Raw genomic sequence first — 12,176 nt, forward strand, 5'->3', positions numbered from 1 at the left:
TTCCTAACCCCATGGTAGCCAGACAGGAAAATGTTGTAGTCAACTTCTCATTGCTGGCATGAAGTACCCAACCAAGCATCAGCTTAAAAGGGTTTATTTTGGCTTACTGACTTGAGAAACTCCATGATGGCAGGGGAAAACATGACATGAGCTGAGGCTGGACATTACCTGCTAGCCAACATCAAGTGGACACAGATGCAGGAGAGAGTGCCAAACTCTGACAAAGTGAAGCTGATGATAACAACCAAAAGCTGGCCCCCAACAACACACCTCCTACAAGACTCCAATTCTCAAATTGCCACCAGCTGGGGACTTAGCATTCAGAACACACATGAGTCTATGGGAGCCATCTAATTCAAACACACAGAGACACACTCCATTCTAAGCCTCTCCTCCTCAGTGAGCCACTACTTCTCATTAGCACTGCATGCTGTTCATGGAATCTTTAGCACGTGGTCCTTTGCATGACATTACAACACACACATTAGCACTTGTACAGTCCCCAAATTCTTGAATCATGAATTGCGTACTCTTGTTGACTTTTAGGCAGTGGAGAACTATCAAAAGGCACCCAGACAGATGGAGTTGGTCTGTTATAGGACCCTTTGAGGTGGACTGATGGACTGATGGAACTATAAATGTCCAGAAGATCATTTATATCAATCTTATATTTCTGACTCTTATGATACACATAGATAAAGCTTAAACAAACAGCCAAAACTAGTTAAAATATTTTTATTTTGTTAATGACTCAGTTTTTCCAGTAGTCTAGTAGAAAATCTATGTATCCTGAATTTTAACCTTGATATGAGACAATAAACTTTGCCAATTTATAAAGAGTTAAGTTTGAATTATATAGATAATCAAGGTGAGAGAAATACAATGAAATAACATTTTATGTAAGTCTACTTTATCTCAACTGAAAACACAGTTTCTAATTGTATTTTTGATGGTTCTTTTCTGTATTTTACTATTATAAAAATTTAGAATTAGCCTTAAAATCAAGGAAGCTATGGTTTGACAGAAAGAATACATATTGTATCTTAACAGATATAAGTATAGAAAAAATATATCAACATTTTGTGTTTTGTCAGTAAGCCCATATTAATCACTTCTTTAAAGACTTAAGTCATAATAGACATTCAGAGGGCAATGTTAGGAGCAGGATTAAACTTTGGTATATAAACATGTCTATTGTAGTAAGCATGAATAACCATAAAGCCAAAAGTACATTATTTTAAATATATCAAAAATCTGTTTTTAGCAATTTAGCATCATTTCAAAATATATGTATGAACATAAGAACACTAATAACCATAAGTACCAGAACAATTGTTGACCATAATTTAGTTACACATAAAATAGACTATGTGAAACACAGAATCCATGACATGGCATGGCTAGCCAGTGTTAGACATGACAAAGAACATGAAACACAATTAAAGAGATGTCAGTTTTCTTAAAACTTTAGTTATAATTCAAATTGTTGAGAACTCATGTTTATTTGATATTTTTAAATTTATAAAAGTACCCACTTGTCACTCAGTGTTCTCATATCAGCAATATAGCCAATATATATTTTAAGCTTGATTATTTTCTTTAAAGCTCAAATGGTCTTAAAGACAGGGCAACAGCTGCTTACAGTTCAAATTTAAAACTGACACTTTTTATTTTTTCCTTGAGAAGTCTGCGAGTGGCCTGTAGGCTCTTGGGAAAAGCAAGGAGTTGATGGGCCTGTCCTGTTAACTTCATCTGGCGCCACGAAGAACAATTTATGTGGCCACTGTGTATGACTGGTAAATGAAGGCCCACACAGGGGAAAACACAGTTCCTATCTTACCATGTGGTGCCACATGTTAGGGAGGAAAAGGTGTGAGCGACATGAGAGTGGGGGTAGATGGCCCTGAGAGCTGAGGCATGGGGGGGGGGGGCGCGAGGCTCTGCTGCGGCATCTCTCCAAGGTGAGAAGAGTTCCAGTCCTGTAGGCTCCAGGAAGAGAAAGGGTGGGAAAGGGGTCAGAAGCTGCAGCCATACTGCAGGGGTGGAGGCAGAATGTGGGAGAACAGGGGGGAAAGGCAAAAAAAAAAAAAAAAAAAAGGAATAGGAAGAAATGCCTAGTTTGAAGTTTTAGAAGCTGAGACTAACTTTGTCTCTGAGACAAAGGTTGCCTGAAACATACATCTGTTTATTTATTTATTTATTTATTTATTTCGGTTTTTTGAGGTAGGGTCTCACTCTGTTCCAGGCTGACCTGGAATTCATTATATAGTCTCAGGGTGGCCTTGCATGGAGATCCTCCTACCTCTGCCTCCTGACTGCTGGGATTTAAGGTGTGTGCCACCATGCCTGGCTGTTTATTTTTTTTAAGTTCTGCCATAATTTATTTAGAGTGCTGCCTCTAGACACTTGCAAGTCTCTAAGTCATTTTCTCCATTTGTAGATATTTTTGCTAGTTCCAGGAAGATGGCTGGAGGCAGGGGTTCAACATGATGCTGGATGAGACTCAGGAGGTGGCTCAGAGAAGGCACAGAACACTGCAAAGTCCAAGAAAACACCAAATCACCTTAACCACCCCAATATGGCAGGGATTAAATCAAACTTCATCAGGAGATATAAGCTAGCAGGTTGGATCAGAAAAAATTAGACCCCTCAATCTGCTGTCTTCAAGAAACCCATTTCACCACTAAAGACAGAACTTTCTCATGGTGAAAGGGTGGACAATAATACTCCAAGAAAATGGAACTAAGAAACAAGCAGGCATAGGTACACTAATATCGGATAAAATAACATAAAATAGACTTCAAACTAAGATTAATAAAAGAAGATACAGAAGGCCACTTACTTATCAAGGGAATGAACCAAAAAGAGGATATCACAATCATAAATGTTTATGCACCAAACACAGGGACACCCCAATTCATAAAACAAAACCTACTTGACAACAAAACAGAAATAACCACCAACACCATCACAGTTGGGCACTTCAATACTGTCAGCAATTGATATATCATCCATACAGAAAATTAACAGGGAATTAAGAGAACTCAACAACACTATAGATTAATTAGACCTATCAGACATCTATAGAACCCAAAATCCATAGATTACACATTCTTCTCAGCAGCCCATGGAACCTTCTCTAAAATAGATCATGTAGTAGACCATAAAGCCTGCCTTTATATATTTAGGAAGATCGACATAATTTACTGCATGATATCATATCACAATGCTGTATTGCTACAAATTAACAACCAAAGATGTGCCAGGAATCCATCAGCTCCTGAGTACTGAACAACACACTTTTAAACAAAAAAATGGGTAGTGGACAGAATAAAAAAATGAAATTGTGAAATTTCTAGAAATGAATGACAATGAGAACACATCATACAAAAACTGATTCCACCTGAAGTAACAAATGTAACAATATTTTATTTTTATATGTTAATTTAATATTATCACTACTAAAGGCATGAACAAGTATTTGCTCTACCTTTCCCTGATATTTCTGCATGCCACTTGCTTTCCTGAAATGGAAGCAAAATCAATTTGCTTCTTGGGACATGCTTGTCTTCTGCAAAGTTCCAGCCATGTCTTGCAGTTACTGCTCTGCTTAGACGTCAATCAATGGACACTTTGGGTTTAACCCTAGTGAGATTTTCACATTGTAAGGAATCTCACGAGGGATTCTTTAAGGTCACTGACAAATTACAAGATGCAATTTGACATGGCAGTGAGTGGGGTAAAACCATCTTGTGCAGCTACCTTAATGCCTTTTCCATTTGCTCCCTCTTAACATCCTTTATTCAAGCCCCACCTACAAACTGCCTGTCTCTCCTTTGGTTACCACAAGAGTGACCAAGCGCAGTTCCATGAGCCTGTTTCACTTTCTTGCTTCACACTTCCCTATCTTTCCCTCCCCTGTGCTCACTGCTCCGGCTTCCTGGTTTTAAATTCTGGATGATAACTGCCAATAGCAGAGAGAATCTTGTACTTGACCCCTAAATTCTAGGTTTCTTCTGTTTTAGTCTCAGAAGTACCTACTTTTTAAAATATTGCCTACTTTGTGTGGAGTTATCCATTTTGAAAGCCAGCATTTTTAACCTGATAAAGCAACCATGTTTGTAGAAGAAAGCAAAGCTTGCTGTTTAGGAATATGCTCTTTGATGGGATTCAATGAAACTGAACCAGCAGATTCTGAAACGTTCATTCTTGAAGTGGCATTTCATATCCGGAAACCTTCATATTTTAAATAAGTGTAAAAATGTCTTATGAAAGAAATTCTGTAAAGGGTGCTAAGAGCTTAGCTTTTCTTTTTGCTTTTCAAAAGATGGTATACAAAAGAATAAAAAAGAAATTGATTTGCATGTCTCTCATATTAACACAATCTAGAATAATTTACAATCTAAATCAGTAGCATTCCAGGGGATGCATGCAAATTAGATCTTTTCTATCAGAAAAGAGAGAAATCATTAGATTATAATTGCAAAGTGATATCATACATTAGGTGGCTCCTAGTGGCATTGTTAGCTCTGTTAGATGGTAGGAGGGCTCCGACATTCTGTGTGCAGCTTTCACAGCGTTAAAGCCCTCACTCTGTAGATGCCTCTCATTCAGCCAGTGAAGGTCAGGCTAGTGCTCCATGGCATGAGTGGCTGGTGATTTTACTTACACATTGATCTGTTCTTGTGTTCTTGTTTATCTTCATTTCATTTTTGTTTTCAGTTGACATGTGGTCGGTAGGGTGCATCATGGGCGAAATGATAAAAGGTGCAGTGCTGTTTCCTGGCACTGATCGTATCCTTCTTAGCAACCAGAGGTCTCTGGGAGTCCTTCTCAACTCATCCCTTTTGTTATAAATTTCAGACTGCTAATGGTTTCTGCTCACTGCCTGTATTAGCCAGGGTTCTCTAGAGGAACAGAACTGATAGAATGAATTGTATTAAAAAGGGAATATATGATTGGTTTACAACAGCCCAACAATGACAATCTTCAGGCTTAAGAGTCAAGGAACCTCGTAGCTGTTCAGTCTATGTGGCTGGATGCCTCAGCAGTTCCTATTCAGCACTGAAGGCTTAAAGGCTTCCTAGAGAGGGACTGGTCTTCAGTCCACATTGGAAGGCTGAGAAAACTTGGTTCCAATGCTGAGGAAGGATAGGCACACAGGATAGGTGCACCTGCAAGTGAGTCACTCAACAGCACAGGTGGCCAGGCAGGAAAAGGGAACTGTTTCCTCTCAGAGTTTCCTTACATCACTGAGAGAGGGCCACTCACTCTGGAGGAAGAACTTCCTCCTTCAGCTATTTCTTTCTGGAAGCAAACTCAGAGACTCACCCAAAGGTGCTTCTGTGGATTACCAATCTGATCAAGTTGCCAATAGACCTTAACCATCACACTGCACTTGAAAGGATCAAATATAAACTATATACAAGCTTGCATTATTGTAGAGTAACCTTGTCTCCTAGCAAGACGCTACATAGATAATGTGCCACAAAAATGGAAAAAGATTCAGAGCAATATCAAAATGTCTGCCTTAATTCAGTCTTTCCAAATTTATAATAGAGATATATTCTTCATCATTTTTTCTTGAAGATGTATCACCTAAAATATTAATATATACTAATAGCTATTAAAAATGGCAATATCTTTTCATGTTAAGATTGAAACTTTATACTTTTAAATCATGACACTCAGCATAGAAATCATTAATCATTTCACCCACAAATGTGATTGGCTTAATTTAACATGGATCCAGAGAGCATGCCAACACATTTGATTAAAATTCTATTTCTAATTCAGTTCATTCATAGGAATAATTAATCTCTCCAAACATGCTCTTATTTTTTCCATATTGCTAATAAGTGTAATACTTAAAAACTCACTGGTTGTGATTAAGTAAAAAATTAGAATAAGTCATTTAAGTCACTTTGATAAGTAATCTTCTCTTAATCACCACATGATTAACAACAGTCAAGGGCTCTGAAGTATTAAATAGCCATAGAGGATATGTAATGGGTCTACAAATTGCTTTCAACCAACCCACTCTCTTGGGTTAGTGAGGTACCCTCCACATATAGCCAGTTATGAAAATGTTATGCTTCATCATGGTAAAGAGGAAACCTCTGCTGAAGCTATCATAAATCAAATGTAAAATTGAGCCTTTAATAATGGCTAATGTCTAATTAGAGTAAGTGTAATTACTAAACTTGGGGAATTATCTGGTTTTTAATACCTGTATCACCAATTTCATTGAATCTATAACACACTGTACAAACCCAAGGATTAATATTATAATTACATATACAGTTTCACACACAGAGATGCACACACATATATATTATCACATTATAACTTTATGCACATTTCCCTTATGTTTTAAAACGAACAGTTCAGGAAATGATTGAATAAGGGACTCAATTTTTGATGGATAAAATAACATCTTGGAAAGTTTCACTATATTAACAGTAAAGCTCTGTTTACTTCTTGCTGAAAAGGTTTTCTGAAGTCTTTGATATATGACACACATATTTAAAAATATATTTCTGTCTACATTGCTCTTTGTCATCTAACTATAAAGTTTATTAAATGACATATATACATTTATAGTATTCATTGTTAATAATATTAATACTATGTTGAAATTATGTTGGCTGGGCCAAAACAAAATTACTTTAGATTTCTTTTAAAAATTCCAGACAAAAAAAAAAAGAAGAAAGAAAATTTTAAAAAATCAAAAAAACTGGGATTTCTTTTATTAGTAATGAAGTATAAACTTATTTAGAATTTGGGAATGAATTACAGTTGTCCTTAATTCTTCACTAAATTTAGAGATTTTTAAGAAAATGGACTTAATATGTTGACTGTTTGATTTTTTAGAAATTCATTATGATAGAATAATTGATGATAGGAGTGAACATTTGCCCCCTAAATCTAAAGTGATTATCTTTAGTTCTTAGTATACAATGCCTATTAAAGCAAATCATAACAGATTTCTATATCTCAGTCATTAAACACAGCTTAATATTTAGTAGGATCATATATTGAGGGAGTTTGCTTGATGAAAGACCAAATTTCAAAATCTCTTATTATTAACAATGCTGCAGGCTTCTGTAAAATGACAGTATAATGTTATTCTCAAAACTCTGACTCTGAGCTTTTTGTTGCTGTTTATTAGCTTGTTTTGCCTTCTGGGCATTCAAATATGGCTAATTTTATAAATTTTTCTTAGAGAACAAATAAATTTTGGTATTTTAATGTTTTCAAACATATTTTGTCCAAAGTCAGTTCCTAAAAAATCAAATTATAACCATTGACTATCATAAAACTAACCTTTTAAAATGCATGACAAACTACTTATCTGGAGAGATGGTTAAGCAGTTAAGGCACTTGCCTGCAAAGCCTAAGGACCCATGTTTGACTCTACAGATCCCACATAAGCTAGATACACAAAGGTGAGATAAGCACAAGATTGCATTTTACTAGGTTGTGCAAACATCTGGAGTTCAACTGGAGGGCCAATTCTCTCTCTCTAAAATTAAATTAAATTAAATTAAATTAAAATTAAAAAAATCATTGTTATAATAGGGCAGGGAATATTGGCTCAGTACGTCCTTGCTTCCAAAGTTTGCTGATCCAAGTGCAATTTGCCAGCACCCATGCAATGCTAGACACAAAAATGACGTGTGTGCCTTTGATCCCAACACACCTACAACCATGTGAGGAGGAGTCAGAGGTACCTGAAATTCCCAGGCCAGCTGTACTGGTTTTTGTTTTACAGAAGGTCGGAGAAGAACATATTCCTCTTTGTCCTTTTATCTCTATGTATAGACCCATAAACACACACTTAAATAAATACACAAAAACATGCAAATAAAAAAAATAAATTAATTATAATCAAAAGTAACACTTTTAGAAAAGTAATACTTGTAGAGATGAAATGTTACATCTGGTTCTGTTGTTTAAACAGAGTTCTTAAATTTGAGTTGGAGATAAGCAATGTGTAAGAAGTAGCCATCAAATATTACAACAAATTAGTATTTTTAGTTAAACTCATTTATGTGAAGATATTCTCAAAATAAATGATTACTAGATGCTATTCTAATACCAGATATGCATCTTTATAATTCATTAGCAACTTTGATTATAATAAGACCTTAAATCCTTAATATGACTAAGGTATTCAATATTATTTTAGTAAGAAATTTAGATAGCAAAAATAGTTCTTAAAGTAAATATTTTGTTAGAAGATTTTAAAGAGTATATGTGATGCTTACTCAATTAAATATGTTTTCAACTCTGGGCAGATGACTCAGAATTCAAATGCTGAGCAATTTCTTTAAGATGACCTGATGAATTTGATAGTATTTGACATTGTTACCCTAAAATTATAGAGACATTTTATGTTTTATGACTAAATTACTAAATACATAGCTTTGGAAAATAAAGTAAATATACATATGCCATTTCTCATGATAAGAACAGAATATTCAAAGGCTTGAGAAATGGCTTAGCAATTAAGGCTTTTACCTACGAAGCCTAAAGACCCATGTTTGACTCTCAAGATCCCATGTAAGCCTGATGCACAAAGGGGAGGCAAGCACAAAGCTGCCAATACCCACTAGGTGGTGCAAGCATATGGAGTTTGATTGCAGTGACTGAGGCCCTGGGGTGCCAATCCTCTCTCTCTCTCTCTCTCTCTCTCTCTCTCTTTCAAAATAAAAATAAAAAGTGGAATATTCCCAATGATTTTGAATATTTATTGCATTTGAATCTTTCTGTGTACTCTAGTATAACCACATCTTCATGTCTCCCCAAAGAGATACCCATAGTCCTAAATATGCATATTTGTCATTACAATCTCCTACACACACATACACCATATATATATCCTCCACCATCCACCCAATGGGCCTAATATTGTGCAGGTCTTGTGCAAGTAATGACAGTCACTGTAAGGTCATGACAGCAACATTCACATCATGTCTAGAAGAGAACATTCCATAGTACTCCTCCCAGTCCTCTGCCCCCTCTTCTGCAATGATGCCTCATATGGAATGTTTTTATGACCTTATATAATGTTTGATTGCTGCCTTTTAACAACCACTGTCTGCAGACAGAAATGTATCCATCTTTGCAGGTTGGTTTCCCAGGGTGGAGGACAAGGTTGTTGTAGCCCATCTATTATTCATTCTATACTAGTTACTATAGTTATGGATATAACTATATCCATAATTAAGGTGATATTATGCAATAATTTGATACTTCTCAGGTCTAAAATATAGCTGTCAAATTACATCTCCAGTTCTCAATTTAAAAATGTTATCACATGCATGTTGGTCAGACCCAGTATTTGTAAGACCAAAATGTCATATAAATCATAAAATTGGAGGAGAGTATAGGCACTGTTGCAGTCTGCTTTGCATTGCTGGACAAACACCCAACCAAAAGCACCTTATGGGAGAAAAGGGTTTATTTCAGGCTTTCAGAAATCCAGGAGAAACACCATCAATGGTAGAAGAAGCTTGCTCACCTCCATATATTCATAGCAGAGAGACACCATTAATCAACCAGCACCACAAAATAGTCAGAGCTCAAACCACCAAATCTCCAACTGGCTATTTATATACCTAAAGGTAGGACTCAAAAGCTACCCCCAATCACATCTTGGGCCTGGACTCCAAGATCTGCCCCAGTAACACCTCTTGCAGCTCTGCTGCTGGAGACTCAAGTCATTCACTCAATACAACACCTGAGTCTGTGGGGGTCATACATTCAAACCCTCACAGGTCTGTTTTCATAGGGACCTGTGCAAATGAGAAGTCCTAAAGTTAACCTTCAATAGCTTCAAAACAGTTGCCTCTGCAACACATATTTATATATGTTGGAAATGTTATGCTTCTCTATTTTTAATTGATTAGATTATAATAGTATTTAGTTCCATAACCCCAAAGAGATTGTAGTGAAAATCTATATGCATCATGCATCAAATATCAGCTTTAGATATTCCATGCTTAGAAAATCCCATCACTATTTCACTGCCACACACACACACACACACACACACAAAGCTTGCTACTCCAGTGTAAGCTTTGAGTTTTTGTTGTGTTCTGGCTTGCAACATTCCTTATTCCTGTGCCTATGTATAAGGAACACAGATATTAACTGATTCTACATTAATTATTTATTCCTATCTTATAATAGCAGAATTTGAGGGGGATTTTTGAAAGGAAAAAATATTTCCAAATGAAAGATAAACCAAATGAAACCTCCCCCACCCCAATGTGGTAGGGTCTAGCATAGAGCCTCACACACACGCTCAGCAAGTACTTTACCACTTGCTACCCTCCTCACACCCTGCTTTTGTGGGATGTAGCATAGAGCCTGACACACATGCAGGCAAGCACTTTGCAACTCAGTTACCCTCCCAGACCCCTAGCCCTAAGCTAGAAAAGGAACAAAACCACTTATAGCACAACCAAGAATGTAAAGATACAGGACTGTAATGTGTGTGTGTGTGTGTGTGTGTGTGTGTGTGTGTGTGTGCGTGTGTGTTTACCCTGAGCTCATTATTGTCCTCAAAAATAAAATAACTTAAAAAAATTTCTTTATATTTATTTATTTATTTGAGAAAGAGAAAGATTCAGACAGTGAGACAGAGAGAGAGAGAGAGAGAGAGAGAGAAGGAGAGAGAGAGAGAGGGAGAGAGAGAGGGAGGGAGGGAGAGAGCAAGTGAGCCAGGGCCTCCAGCCACTGCAAATGAACTCCAGACTCATATGCCACTTTGTGCATCTGGCTTGCATGGGTCCTGGGGAATCGAACCAAGATCCTTTGGCTTTACAGGCAAGTGCCTTAACCACTAAGCCATCTCTCTAGCCCCCCCCCCAAATTAAAGGTCTTTTAAGAGTAAATTTTATTCAGAAGAAATTTGATTACTGAAATGAACTTTGTAAACTGGGGACTTTATGCTAGATAACTTCTGCACTGGCTGTGGTGGAGCAGTGTGGTTGCTAGCCGCTAACAACCTCTTCTCTTCCCCTAGATGTCCAGCACAGAGACATCCCTCCACTGTGAGCGCATGCGTGTTTCTTCTGTCACAGCCCACCTTGGAGGAAAAGGAGAAAGAGGAAATGGGATTCTCCTTTCCCTAAACTGTTCCCAGCTGAATGACTAACTGTAAATGGCTTTTTAGTAAATTTGACCCTATTGTACATGGTGTCATGAAAATTTGGTTAGCACCTTATTCTTCCTGGACATAGTCACTCAGTAGACACTGTTAATTTATCCTAGATTAGATCTTTAAAAAAAAAAAAACTCCTAGGATTATGGTCAACAATTTCCATAGGTGTTTTTTTTTCAGTAATAATTAACAGAGACCTTAAATATCAGACACTTAAAAATTAATAGAGAGTGGGAGAGAAATATGCAGTTTTGTAAGTTTGCTATATTATAAATATTCACATGTGGAAACCCAGGTTTTATATCCTGACATTTCACAAATGATACACGCACGGTTTTAATTTCAATTCCATTGCAGACATTACTAATTCACTGCAGCACTTTTCTTTACAGAGCTAATACAGACACAGAGTCATACCATCACACCCAGCACTGCCACCGTGGCTAGCATGGGCGATAAAATGGCCTCTCCTGGAGCTACTTACATATTGCCAGTAGGCAATGCCAACATTTATGTGACTCACCAAAGAGTTTGGAGAGAAATGCTGATGTCCTTAAGGTTACAAATAGACATCACATTATTTTTACACAAAAGATTAAATGCAGGACCAAAGATTGAGTAGAAAGTGAAGCAGAGGCCATGAATATCAGCCCTGGAAATCATATCCCTGGTAATATATAAAAAGGATTCAAAGATGGAAGAAGTTGCATGATAAATTATAGTAATTCACACTGTACCAGTTGAATGTAATTATTCAAGCTCTTCTGAGGGTTTAAATGGGCACAGGATAAGTTATGTTCATAATTATGACAAAACATCCAGAAACATGAGGTATTTTTATATGGTCTGTTCATTACTTGATATGTTTCAGAGTTCTTCAATTAGTGAAACTAAAGCAAGAAAAGTGGTTTAAATAGAAAAGTTCTTAGATTAGTAGGAATGATTTTCTGCCTCGTGGGTTTAGATACTTGATTTTGCTATCTTTTCCCCTTTGATTTCTGTA

The 12,176-nt window shown here is 36.7% G+C and overlaps 1 protein-coding gene across 7 annotated transcripts in view; it reads left to right on the plus strand.

The window, feature by feature from the left end:
* The window catches only part of Mapk10 (mitogen-activated protein kinase 10), a 302,698-nt gene that overhangs the window by 234,180 nt on the left and 56,342 nt on the right, over positions 1-12,176 (plus strand). Inside the window, exon 9 of one of the 7 annotated variants that reach the window (XM_004661592.2) lies at positions 4,723-4,794. The exons of the other annotated variants lie outside the window; for them this stretch is intronic. Coding sequence (XP_004661649.1) covers positions 4,723-4,794 — 72 coding nt within the window. The remainder of the gene's footprint in view (positions 1-4,722; positions 4,795-12,176) is intronic. 7 annotated transcript variants of the gene reach the window in all.

This window comes from Jaculus jaculus, chromosome 2 (assembly GCF_020740685.1).
Source record: "Jaculus jaculus isolate mJacJac1 chromosome 2, mJacJac1.mat.Y.cur, whole genome shotgun sequence".
Classification (NCBI taxonomy): domain Eukaryota; kingdom Metazoa; phylum Chordata; class Mammalia; order Rodentia; family Dipodidae; genus Jaculus; species Jaculus jaculus.